Source organism: Cannabis sativa, chromosome 4 (assembly GCF_029168945.1).
Source record: "Cannabis sativa cultivar Pink pepper isolate KNU-18-1 chromosome 4, ASM2916894v1, whole genome shotgun sequence".
Classification (NCBI taxonomy): domain Eukaryota; kingdom Viridiplantae; phylum Streptophyta; class Magnoliopsida; order Rosales; family Cannabaceae; genus Cannabis; species Cannabis sativa.
In genome coordinates this window covers 60,837,125-60,850,740 of record NC_083604.1, presented here as the reverse complement: position 1 = coordinate 60,850,740, position 13,616 = coordinate 60,837,125, and the positions used below count along the sequence as shown (strand labels likewise).

At 41.1% G+C, this 13,616-nt stretch overlaps 2 protein-coding genes and 1 non-coding gene across 3 annotated transcripts; 2 read left to right on the top strand and 1 right to left on the bottom strand.

The window, feature by feature from the left end:
- The first annotated feature begins 1,479 nt into the window (after positions 1-1,479).
- LOC133037030 (uncharacterized) lies at positions 1,480-2,424 on the top strand. Its single transcript, XM_061113831.1, has one exon. It carries the CDS (start codon positions 1,480-1,482, stop codon positions 2,422-2,424), a length of 945 nt encoding a protein of 314 aa, XP_060969814.1.
- A 1,987-nt stretch (positions 2,425-4,411) lies between these two features.
- Positions 4,412-4,518, bottom strand: LOC133037584 (small nucleolar RNA R71). The gene has a single exon (XR_009687676.1). It is a non-coding gene; the product is annotated as a small nucleolar RNA R71 (small nucleolar RNA).
- Positions 4,519-5,216: 698 nt separating this feature from the next.
- Positions 5,217-10,563, top strand: LOC115713568 (uncharacterized). Its single transcript, XM_061113830.1, has 2 exons — positions 5,217-5,316; positions 8,729-10,563. The coding sequence occupies exons 1-2, from the start codon at positions 5,217-5,219 to the stop codon at positions 10,561-10,563; spliced, it is 1,935 nt and encodes a 644-aa protein (XP_060969813.1).
- The last annotated feature ends 3,053 nt before the right edge of the window (positions 10,564-13,616 follow it).

Sequence of the window (13,616 nt, the reverse complement as noted above, 5' to 3'; positions counted from 1 at the left end):
CTGACAACACTATAATCATTAACAAATTCATATGTTCTGGGCTTAAATAGAATCTATAATGTTTACCCAAATTTTGACGACGATGACGTGTCAAGAATAGCACCACGCGGCACAAAAATTTCGGGACTAAATTAATGAAGAAGGAGTAAAGTCATGACTGTTGAGATGTCCCCTTAATTTGGGTGGTTGTTCTTCTCCCCGCAAATAAAAAACTTGAACTTGGGTTTAGGGTAAGGGGGGACCCCACCCTAACCCAAAACTTGGGTTTAGGGGGGGACCCCCCCAACTTGGGTTTAAGGGGGGACCCCTCCCTAACCCCCCCCCCCCCCCCCTCTCAAGTTGGATCTTGGGGGGGTCACCTAACTATGATGCTGGTCATCCCCCCTCAGCGAGAGTCTCGGGGGTGTTACCCCCAAGTATGGGCTTAATCCTCAAAGGTGGTTGACGACCATGTCACACCCATAAGGGACCCTTGTCATCAGTGACTCCTTCAAATGTTCAAATCCCGCGAAAGGCTCAAAGACAGTTGTCAACCCACGAAAATAGAGGGATATTATCCTAAATATCAGACTCCAAGCGCCTCTGAAAATCAAGGAGACGGTTGAGATAGCTCCGCGTTGGTCGCGTCTCCTGAAGCAAGAAGCACCGACTCCCTCCCCTATATAAGGGGTCACCCATGACCTGGGAAGGGGATCCGCAATCTGAAACACTTAGAAAAATAAAGAATTTTCATTCTTTGCAATCAAGAGCCTGTTCTTGACTATTGCAACTCAGATTAATAAAACTCAAGGGGAGTAGGCTATTACCGATATCCGGGGCCGAACCTCTTTAAATTCTGGTGTCTTTTATTTACATTTATTACGAATTCCGGCGTTATTAATTGCATTTATTATTGTGATTTTGGTTTAAATCTCATTTATTACGACTCTGCATCGGTTGGCTAGAAATCCAGTCAACATTTTGGTGCTTTCATTGAGAGCTTTAGCCAAAATCTTTAAGTTTTTCGCCGGAAAAAATGTTGTTAACCCGAAGATCTCAAGAGCAACCTGACGAAGAGATGGAAAGTGCCCACCAAGTTCCATCAGCGAGCAACCTCGCCGGAAACAATGGAGGACGACCCCCCCGTCCAGGAATGGCAGCACTACCACCACCGCTCAAACCGCTGGCCATGGAGCAACTGGTCGAACTACAGTCACTGGACAGACAACTACTGGGCATACCACCAATGCCACTGCTGCAAGAGGCGGCGCTACTAATGGCGCCACCGGAAGAGGTAATCCTAGAAATTTTGTCCCACCTACTGACGGTGTGGGCCAAGCTCAGACTGGCCGCGGCCCTGGCATTTTTACGCCGTGGAATGAACCCCATGTTGACATCAAGGGAATTGACCCCGAGATGGATCAAATGCGAGACGCGATAGGCCAGATGCAAGGCCAGTTTCAAACTGTGCACCAAGAGCAAAACTAGGCTCGAGAGGCCATGACTGAAAGTCTTGCTAATCAAAGGAGAGAATTCCAATCTTGGCTGGAAGATCATGCTCGTGAGATGAGGAGGCATCAAGACGACCAAGATCGTCGCACCCAAGAGGCTGCCGACTTAATACGAAGCTACTTCAATCAAAACACTCAAGGGATGGGTACTGATGCCAACAATCAACATGTACCTCAAACCTACCCTCGGGAGGTCCCTACCTCAAGGAACCAGAGGGAGAGGGTGGTCTATGGACCTGAAGAGCGCCCAAGGAACCAAGAAAGGACTAGGAGTCACCCCTCCAACAGGGTTCCCCGCAATAATAATCGACCACCCCCGATTAATGAGCAAGTCGTACCCGGCCATCATATGGGACGCGATGACTCCCACAATGTCCGTCTAAGGCGGAGTGGTGGAGGAAACTCTAGAAACAATAATGGTGATCGTGGCAGAAATAGTGGAAGGACGCCCCAGCGTAGGGAATGGCAACCCCGCAATCAACGTGGCCAACCACGAGATGGCAATGATCGCCCAAGAAATAGTAGGTCTAGAGGGAGAAGAGAAGACCCTGAGGTCAACAGTGACGACCATCCAAACTACCCTGACAGTCATGGTGATGATGAAGTTGAAAGTCGGGCTAACAACCAACCAAATCCTGAGATGGGGGGTTATCAAGCCAGAGGGCCGTATGCCCCTAATAGGCAACATCAACCTGAAAATCCACCCCAAAGGGGTAGGAATGACCAAGTACCACCCCCAGCTGATGGAAGGGCTGATAGTCAGAACGCTGGAGGAAGGCCAAGAACTGGATCAGTTTTTGAACGGGTAGGCCCCCGAGGGGGTAGAGACCTGCGGGACGCCCTCACCAGAAATAGAGATAATCGTGGTTCCAACATAGTGAACCCACCCGAGCCAGACCAAGGGGACCAAGCGAATGTTGGTGCCAATTGTTAGGCTAAAATTAGTCTAAGTTTCGGGTCGTATTTTCAGTTAGTTTTCACTCTTTGTTTCTAGTTTTAGGGCTATTTTACGCTTGATTCTTTTGTTTCAGGTCCTTGGGTGTTTAAAGAAAGTATGTACAAGAATTGAGGAAAAGTGGTGAAAGAATCGAGAAGAAAAACCAAAGTTTGTGTCGCTCGCCAGTTCCGGTCGTGATCGGGAACATGCCGATCGCGGCCCAGGAACATGCCGATCGCGGCGGGAACTGCTCGATCGCGGCGGGAACATGCCGATCGCGACGGGAGCGGCGAGAGAGGATCTCGAAGTTTCAAAGTTTAACCCCGTCGCGACGGGGGCTTTGCCAGTCGCGACGGGGACCCAGTGACGAGATTTTTGGGCAGTTTCGTAATTTCACGAATTTTAAAGATGAGAATTGGTTTAAATAGAGGGAGTTCGTGAAAATTAGGGTTCATTCAGAATTGGAACCCTAAAAACAAAGGAGGAGGCTAGAAGAGCGGCTTGTGGCGACCCGGATCAATTGCTTCAACTAGTTCTTTCTCTTCTCTTTAATTTTTCTATGTTCTTTTCTATTTCAATGTTAATTATGGATTTGATTATGGATGTTTTGAACTAAACTCCTATTTAGGGAGAATGATGAATGTTGTTTAAGTTTTTCCTAGTTAATGAATAATTGCCATTCCTCCATCTTGATTGTGAACACTATTCATATTTGTGTTTAATTTCCATGTGCAAGATTGATCACCTTTTACATGTTTTATGATCTCAATTCGAAATCTGAAATCTGAAAAGTGAGAATTGAGAATGCTAAAATTGGATAGTCTAGGTTTTGATGTGAAACGAAAGTATTTACATAGTCTTTGTGACATTTAGATTATTGCTTAATGCTGATTTCATGTTAGTTTAATTAAGAGATTAATTAGAGAGCATGAGATTTAGAACCTAGAAGATCTGAAAAGAGCTAGGTTAATTTATAATCTGTCATTCACTTCAAGAGAATGATAGCAATTAGACATTAACATTGGTAACTTAACAACAGGATTCGTCTCCCTATTCTCTCATCTTGATTAATATTCACTTGTTTCTTTAAGTTTCTTGAATTTCTTTCTTCCTTTTTTAATCATAAATACTTTTGATTTGCCAAATAGAATTATAAGTATAGTTTAGTAGTAATTAATCCAATTCCCTGTGGTTCGACCTCACTTGCGTGAGTATACTACTTGATTGCGTGCACTTGCGTAGTAATTAATAATTTTCGCAACAAGTTTTTGGCGCGTTCTTCTGGAATTGTTTAAAGATTAATATTACACAAAATTATACTAACTTCTACTTTGGTATATTTTCTCTCATGTGATTTTCTAACCTTTCTCTTGCAAAAAAAAAAAAAAAAATTGTTCTTATCTATTTCGGGTATTTTGAGTGCATGCGCGCCGCTAGGGCAACGGTTATACTACCCATCGACCACGAAATTGAGAAAACTTGTAGGAGAAACCGAAGGAACAAGAGGAAAGAAGGAGTTTCGACAGCTACTGCGAAACAACGAAATCATGGTTGCTAATGTGAATGCGAATGCGTAAATAACGGCAATAATGGTGGTGCGTGGAAGACCAGCTAATGGCGAAGTAGCTTGAGAGATTACATTCTCCCTACTCGACGGGAGTGCGGTCATGTATCGGGCCACGGCGAGTGGATGCGAATAACTTTGAGATCAAACCTTGCCATACTTCAAATGGTGCGCCTTCGGTTCGGTTTGGTGGCCTCCCTTCTCGAAGATCCTAATGCATCTCTCGAACTTCATGGAACTTTGTGAGACTTTTAAAGTCAATGGAGTTAGTGATGATGCCATTCGTTTAATTTGTTTCCATTCTCACTTAGAGAAAGAGCCAAGAGCCGGTTAATCTCCTTGCCACCAAATTCCATAGCAACATGGACGGACTTAGCAACTAAATTTAAATGCAAGTTCTTTCCCCCACAAAGTCCGTTAGCATTGCGAGGAGAGATCAACAATTTCTGTCAACAAGAGAATGAGTCTCTCTATGAGTCTTGGGAGAGGTTCAAGGACTTAATCAGAAAGTGTCCTCATCATGGTATTGAGAAGTGGATGCTGGTTCATAATTTCTATAACGGGTTGGTTGGTAACACTAGAACTCTAATAGATGCAGCAGCTGGCGGAGCCTTTATGAGAAAGAGTGCTAATGAGGCGTATGATCTATTGGAGGAGATGGCTCTAAACAACCGGCGAGTACAACTGAAAGGAGTCAATCTAAGAAGGTAGCTGGTGTGTTAGAGGTTGATGCCATTACAAAGTGACGGCTCGGAGTTGAGGCCCTAACAAAGGCGATCGCGGTGCAAGCCAAACAAGCTCAAGTGGTTTGTGAGATATGTGGAGGTCCCCATCACTTTTCTGAGTGTCAGGCAGATGTGGATGATTTGCCAATGGATCAAGCAAAAGCCATTGGAAACTATTCCCAAAACAATAATTATGGGCACAACCAACGGGGGTTCTACCGGCGAGAGAAACCGGCCCAACAAAACCAACAACATTTGCAACAACAAAGTTCTAGTGGAGGCTCCACTATCCAAGCTGATTTATTGCTCCAATTCATGATGGAAACTAGAGCCTCTATTAAAACTCTAGAAACTAAAATGGAACAATTGGCTACTCAAGTGGAAAAACAAGCTCAAGGAAATTCGCCTAGCACTAATGATGCAAAAGGAAGAGAACAATGTAAAGCAATTTCCTTAAGGAGTGGAAAGAAATATGATGGGCAGGAGATGATACAACCAAGATGGATGAAGAGATTAAAGATCAAACAACACCAACTCAAGCATCATCAGATAAGAAGATTACTGATAGTCCAACACCACCACAGCAGTCTCCACCAATCAGTATTGATCATCATGTGAAAATACCCTATCCTCAGAGACTCCGAAAGACCAATCTAGACAAGCAGTTCACAAAATTTCTAGAGGTCTTCAAAAGATTACACATCAACATTCCTTTTGCCGAAGCCTTGGAACAAATGCCCCGTTATGTGAAGTTCATGAAGGAGATATTGTCTAAGAAGAGAAAATTGGAGGACTATGAAACAGTGGCATTAACTGAGGAGTGTAGCGCCATTTTGCAAAAGAAACTACCGCCCAAGCTTAAAGATCCGGGTAGTTTCAATATTCCATGCTCTATAGGGGGTTCGGTTGAAACTAAAGCTCTATGTGATCTGGGAGCAAGCATTAATCTAATGCCCTTGTCTGTCTTCAAAAGGCTAGGATTGGGAAAAGCAAAGCCCACAACAGTGACTTTACAACTAGCGGATCGTTCTTTGACTTATCCTCGTGGGATAATTGAAGATGTACTGGTGAAGGTTGGTAAGTTTATCTTCCCTGCTGATTTCCTAATTCTTGATATGGAGGAAGATTCAACTATTCCCATTATTTTGGGAAGACCATTCTTAGCCACAGGCCGAGCATTAATAGATGTTCAAAAGGGAGAGTTAAAGTTGAGAGTGCAAGATGAAGAGGTCAATTTTAATGTTTTTGCCCCAACCGACATTCCTACCTGTTGTAAGATTGAGATGGTGAAGGGGTCTTTTGTTAAAGCTGATAAGAAGAAAGCAAAGCCTAAAGAGCGACTTCGAACGATTCGGCGTCATTGGAAAAGATTGATGTGTGGTAGTTCTGAAGGTGAGCTTACTCTTGTGCGAAACTCTGAAATCAACACGATTGGTGGTAAATTTTCTTCATTTAGTACGAGGGCTCTTTTGGATGAAAAGGGTCCGCCCAACCCCTTCTGATGGGGGTTCAGGTAAGTCCTTCTCACCTTGAGTATAATAACACATTGTGGACAATGTCATATTTAGTTTGGGGGGAGAGACTTAAAATTTTTAAATTTTGCACTTTAATTTCTGCATTTTAATTTTCTGTTTTAGTTTTTTTTGTTTTAGTTAAGGAATGGCAATAAGCTAGAAGATAATTATGTGCTGCTGATTAGTGTGATGTGATCTGAAATTGTAAATTAACTGTGTGCTTGATTCTGTTAACTCTTTGGATTAGTTTAGATGCATAGAAACCTGTGTTTATCTGCAAATACTCAATCTGTGAAAATTGTTATAATTGTTTTACTATGGTTTGTGGTAAGATTGACAGGATAGCTTAGAACTTGCATGTTTATTCTTTTGAGACGAAATCCTTGATAGTGTTCAATTGGAATATGACTTAGGCATTTGTTGGAGAGTTTGAGCCTTTCAAGCCTACCGTAATAATGTGTATTCCTAGTTAACCTTTTGAGCCTAAACCTGCTATGTTTTTCACCCATCGATATAAAAAAAAAAAAAATTGCAACCACACTATTAATTTTTCTTCACCATTTTATCCATGATATCATAAGCTACATAATTAGTTTGGGGGAGGAGAAACATTTAGTGTGAGGAAATAGTGAGAGGGAGAAAAACTTGTAAGATTAAGAAGAAAAAAAAAATTTGTGTAATTCAATGTCACTGAAAAAAAATGGAATATGATGAAAAAAAAACACAATAAAAAGTAAAAATATGTGTGAAAAAAAAAAGAGAATTTTTTTTTTTTTCAGTGATGTTGAAAAATAATAGAGATGTCTTCTATCAATCTTGGTAAATTCGGGAATATTATGGGATCTTAGAAAAAGAAAAGTAAGAAGCTTGTAGGTTCTGTTTGTGTGCTTATGATATCTTGAGCCAAAATTGTCTTTTGCCTATCCCTGAATATCTGAGCCATATTACCCAAAGCCTTGAAAAGACCTAATGATTCCAAAGAATACTGTCAACATTAGTGGAGAAAGGTAAGCATGCAAGCTTATGAATTATCGGGTTGTGGAACTGTTGGAAAGAGTAAAACTTTTATAGCAATGTTTCACATTTGAATAAATTTTTGCAGTTGTACATAGTGTTATAAATTGAGCATCTGAGTTAATTGTTAGAGTTAGTAGGATCGAAATTCTAGTTTATGCAAGGAAGAAAACAGAGCATGAGTCAGCAGCGTAGTGATTATCTGACAGTGTAGTTAGTTTTTTTTTACCTTACTCGGGGGCGAGTAAGAATCTAGTTTGGGGGAATTTGTTAGGCTAAAATTAGTCTAAGTTTCGGGTCGTATTTTAAGTTAGTTTTCACTCTTTGTTTCTAGTTTTAGGGCTATTTTACGCTTGATTCTTTTGTTTCAGGTCCTTGGGTGTTTAAAGAAAGTATGTACAAGAATTGAGGAAAAGTGGTGAAAGAATCGAGAAGAAAAACCAAAGTTTGTGTCGGCACTGTTCCGTGTCGTGGGAACATGCCGATCGCGGCCGGGAACATGCCGGTCGCGGCCCGGGAACATGCCGATCGCGACGTGAACCGCAGAGGATCTCGAAGTTTCAAAGTTTAACCCGTCGCGACGGGGCTTTCACAGATCGCGACGGGGACCCAGTGACGAGATTTTTGGGCAGTTTCGTAATTTCACGAATTTTAAAGATGAGAATTGGTTTAAATAGAGGGAGTTCGTGAAAATTAGGGTTCATTCAGAATTGGAACCCTAAAAACAAAGGAGGAGGCTAGAAGAGCGGCTTGTGGCGACCCGGATCAATTGCTTCAACTAGTTCTTTCTCTTCTCTTTAATTTTTCTATGTTCTTTTCTATTTCAATGTTAATTATGGATTTTATTATGGATGTTTTGAACTAAACTCCTATTTAGGGAGAATGATGAATGTTGTTTAAGTTTTTCCTAGTTAATGAATAATTGCCATTCCTCCATCTTGATTGTGAACACTATTCATATTTGTGTTTAATTTCCATGTGCAAGATTGATCACCTTTTACATGTTTTATGATCTCAATTCGAAATCTGAAAAGTGAGAATTGAGAATGCTAAAATTGGATAGTCTAGGTTTTGATGTGAAACGAAAGTATTTACATAGCCTTTGTGACATTTAGATTATTGCTTAATGCTGATTTCATGTTAATTTAATTAAGAGATTAATTAGAGAGCATGAGATTTAGAACCTAGAAGATCTGAAAAGAGCTAGGTTAATTTATAATCTGTCATTCACTTCAAGAGAAGGATAGCAATTAGACATTAACATTGGTAACTTAACAACAGGATTCGTCTCCCTATTCTCTCATCTTGATTAATATTCACTTGTTTCTTTAAGTTTCTTGAATTTCTTTCTTCCTTTTTTAATCATAAATACTTTTGATTTGCCAAATAGAATTATAAGTATAGTTTAGTAGTAATTAATCCAATTCCCTGTGGTTCGACCTCACTTGCGTGAGTATACTACTTGATTGCGTGCACTTGCGTAGTAATTAATAATTTTCGCAACACCAATATTGCTCAACCTCAAACAGCCACAGATCCGGTGATCCAGGCTCGGTTGGACGAGTTAACCCGATTGGTCAAGGACCTTACCGCACCAAAACCCACTGATTTGGACCTCGAAAGGAGGAGAGGGTCTGCCTTCTCCCAAATGATTAATGACCTCCCTATTCCAGCAAAGTTCAAGATGACCACTTGCAAGTACACGGGTAGTGAAGACCCATTAACTCATGTGGAGAACTTCAAAATCCAAATGGACCTTCAAGGAATCAAGGATGACCTTAGGTGTCGAATTTTCCCTACAACCCTCACGGACACGGCGCAACAATGGTTTACTAAACTACCCCTAGGAAGAATTACTTCTTGGGATGAGTTTGAGGGGTTATTCTACACCCAATTCTCTTCAGCCCGACAGATACCAGTAGAGTTGGGTGACTTGGTTGCCATCAAGCAGAAGCCCGATGAGCCACTAAAAGACTACATTCAACGCTTTATGCAGGAGGCAACCAAAGTAAAAAATCTAAGCGATGATGGCAAGCGGGCCGCCATCATGGGGGGCATCCTTGTGGGAAGTCGGCTGTGGAAGGATACAAGGCGAAAACCAACCCATACTATGAGAGACTTTCTTGACAGAGCTGATGAGTTTATTAAATTGGAAGAAGCTGAGCGAAACGCTCAAAACTTCAACCACACTAAGAATAAAAAGACCGGAACAAGCTCAAATAGTCAAAGCTCTCAAGGGGGTAACGCTAGGAATGACTCCAACAATGGTAAGAGAGGGAATAACAGTAATGGCGGTAACAACAATGATAACAAGAGACTAAAGAATACCCCCGAGCCAGCCAGGCAAGATCCAATCCCAAGGTTCACCACCTATAGCCTGCTCCTGGACACAAGAGAAAATATCTACAATGCAACTCACTCGGTGGTAGCGTACCGCAAACCTTATCCCATGAGAAAGGACATTAGCAAACGCGACATGAACAAGTTTTGTCGATTCCACAATGACTACGGTCATGACACCGATGAGTGCAATAATCTTAAGGAGGAAATAGAGTTTCTCATCAGACAAAACAACCCCAACTTGAAAAGATATGTACGACAGGACAATGACCGGCCCCAACGACAACAACAACAACAAGCAGTTGGGGATGACAAACAATTGTTACCTCCCCCCGTTGCGGGCCGTTTGGACATTATATCTGGAGGACCTCACCTTGCGGGGAACTCCGAAAAGTCCCAAGAGAAATACGATCGGTCTCTGCGACATGAACTGGGTGACGATGTATTGGCTGTCCAAGAGCGAGCTCCCAAGCAACCTCATTATGAACATGAGTTAATCACGTTCTCTAAAGACGACACCAAATACGTTCGATATCCACACAACAACCCCTTGGTGGTAGAGGTACAAATCGCCAATATGATTATGGCAAGGACAATGATTGATAATGGGTCGTCAGCCAATATCCTCTTCAAGTCCTCATTGGAAAGGATGGGTTTGGGAGCAAAGGATTTAGAGCCCTGCGAACATCTCATCTATGGATTCACAGGAAGTGGTATGGCACCGGCTGGACTTATTAAGTTACCATTGACAGTGAGAACAGCCCCCAAGAGTGTCACTATCATGGCATTATTCATGGTATTGGATATAATATCTCCCTACAACCCCTTAATCGGCCGCCCAACCCTGTATGACCTGAAAGCAGTCACTTCTATCTTTCACCTCCTCGTCAAGTTTCCTACCAAGGGTGGAATTGGCTGCTTGAAGGGCAATCAAACAGTAGCACGAGAGTGTTACAACCTATCCATCGCAACCAGGTAGAAAGCAGCCAAATCCCTCAAAGCTACGACAAGTAGTTCTCAACAATGAAGACTCGCCCAAAACGGGGTCGAGGACATTGATCCCCGTTTTGGGGATATTGATACAGGGGTTGGTCCGATTGAAGAATTAGAAGAAATGCCATTAGACCCCAAACAACCATCCAAATTAATCAAGATCGGGAAAAACCTTCCTGAGGACATAAGATCCGCTTTGATCTAGTTCTTAAGGGAAAACCAAGATGTCTTCGCTTGGTCACACGAAGACATGGAGGGAATAAGCCCCACCGTGATAAGTCATGCTTTAAACATCGACGTCGAAAACTTCAAGCCAGTTCAACAAAAAAGAAGGCTACTCGACAAAGAAAGGGCCAAGGCATTGAAGGAAGAGGTGGAAAAACTATGGAACAACAATTTCATCAAAGAGGCCTACTACCCAGTTTGGGTATCGAACCCTGTACTAGTTCCAAAGCCAAATGGCACCTGGAGGTTGTGCATTGACTTTACAGACTTAAACAAGGCATGCCCAAAAGATTGTTTTCCCTTACCGAGAATCGATCAATTGGTAGACGCAACAGCCGGCCATGAAATTCTAACTTTCATGGATGCGTACTCAGGGTATAATCAGATAAGCATGCTGATTAATGCTTAAATTTGTATATTTTAGGGGTTTTATTGGATACATAAAATTAATTAAATTAAATATTTTCTTGGTTTTAATTGTAAAATTATTTAATTTGGAAATATTTTATTTATTTTGGTTTTATGTTATTTTTCAGATTTGGAGTATAAATAATAAAATTGTAAGTAGTTTAGAAGAAGTGAGCAAGACAAATGAAAGCCCAAAAGTAATGGCCCAATTTCCATCTCTTTTAAATTCTTAATCAATACAATTTGATTATGATTAAAGCCACCTTCAAATTCCAAACTGAGCCCACTTAAATATATATGGTGGAATTCCAATGTCTTATAATTATGGGAATGGCACATAACACATGAAGGTTCCATCATATGAACGTGTGGGGTCATACCAATCTCTGTCTGCTCCCACGTCTTCAAGGTATTTCACTTTGACGCACACACCAAAATGATCCACTACTTATCCCAGTACACTAATATCTGGAGCCATTTTCTCACGCACAACACACACGTAAATCATCAAGAGTGGGATCAAAAGTCTACTATAAATATAGAGCAAAGGCATCATACAAAGCATCAGATTTTAGTAGTGTTATTATACCAAAATTTTATCTTTTTCTTTCATTCTTCTTTATTTTACTTTATCAATTTTGGTGTAAAGACAATGCCTTTTCTAGGCTAATTTCTTTGGCAAGACTCAAGTGTAAGTTCATGTAATTTTTATTATTCTAATATATTAATTCTCTTTGTTCTTCATTTCCATATTTATTATATTAAATTTCTCTTCTTCTAAATTGCACTTTAAATTAATAGTACCTTTTATATAAGTTCAGTCATGCTTTTCTTATGTAAGTTAGGCTATTAATTATTAGGGTGTTTATTATATTATATGATTTTTACTGCATTCTTCCGGTGGTATTTTGTCGATTTAAATTATATAATATGATAGTATTTTTAGAAGTAGTATTAATTTAATTAGAGAACATATTTTTCTAGTGAGCTTAATTATACACATTTTCCAACTATAATTAATGGTGTAGAATTATAGTTGAGGTTAAAGAATCAATTTTATTAGGAAAATATAATTGCATGTACGAAGCTTGTGTCTTCCATAATCATTTTCTGATCATTTCTCATTTTAATTACTTGTTTATTTTTTTTTTAAAATCATTTTCTCAATATTCTCACATCACATTCAAGGTTCTTATTTTATTCTCGTAAAATTACTAACTGTCCTTTTGAGTGTATTTTTCCTCCCTGTGGATACGACATATAGCCCGTTTACTACCGCGACCGCAGTGTAACTAATTGGGCGACATCACATGCACCCACCTGACCAAGAACATACAAGCTTTCGAACGGACGTCGGCTTGTATGGCTACAAAGTGACGCCGCTTGGCTTGAAAAACGTTGGAGCCACCTATCAGAGGTTGGTCAACCGGATGTTTAAAGAGCAAATAGGCAGAAACATGGAGGTCTACGTCGATGACATGCTGGTCAAGTCTAAGAAAGCCCAATGGCACATTAAAGACTTAAAAGAATGCTTTGAGATCCTAAGACAATACCGAATGAAGCTCAATCCTCTTAAGTGTTCTTTCGGAGTAAGCTCGGGAAAGTTCCTTGGATTCATAGTGAACTCTAGGGGCATCGAGGCTAACCCAAAAAAGATAAAGGCACTGATCGACATGAAGTCCCCAACTAAAGTTAAAGACGTCCAAAGCTTAACAGGCTGAATCGCTGCCTTGAGTAGATTTGTCTCCAAGTCAACCGACAAATGTGTCCCTTTCTTCAACATCCTAAGGGGTAACAAAATATTCGAATGGACTGAGGAATGCGAAAATGCCTTTCAAGCTTTAAAGCAACAATTATCCCAGCCTCCGGTCCTTTCAAAACCCCTAGATGGTGAAGGGTTAAGCTTATACCTAGCAGTAACAGAACATGCAGTTAGTGCAGTCCTGGTAAGGGAGGAAGATAGAGCACAACACCCAATCTACTATGTGAGCAAAAGGCTGATTGGGCCAGAGTGTAGATACCCCCTCATAGAAAAGCTTGCCTACTGCCTCATCTTAGCATCCAGGAAGCTTCGATCCTACTTTCAGGCTCATCCCATTGTGGTACTCACTGACCAACCCTTACGCCAGGTGCTACAAAAACCCGATAAATTAGGGCGCCTCCTTAAATGGGCAATAGAATTAGGGCAATATGACATAACGTATCAGCCAAGATTGGCTATTAAAGGGCAGGCCCTGGCTGACATTGTAGCTGAGTGTACCGGGGCGCAAGACGGCGACCAACCAACAATAACCAGTGACGTCCAAAGGCCTGACCTGAGCGATTCACCTGAACCACACGTCCATAACTCTGAGAAAAATGAAAACCAAGACTACCCCGGTGAAAGCTGGAAGCTACAAGTTGATG

Coding starts and splice junctions, on each gene's coding strand:
- LOC133037030 (XM_061113831.1), top strand. CDS start 1,480: ATGACTGAAAGTCTTGCTAATCAAAGGAGAGAATTCCAATCTTGGCTG.
- LOC115713568 (XM_061113830.1), top strand. CDS start 5,217: ATGGATGAAGAGATTAAAGATCAAACAACACCAACTCAAGCATCATCA. Junction 5,317..8,728: donor ACAGCAGTCTCCACCAATCA/GTATTGATCATC, acceptor GCACTTGCGTAG/TAATTAATAATTTTCGCAAC.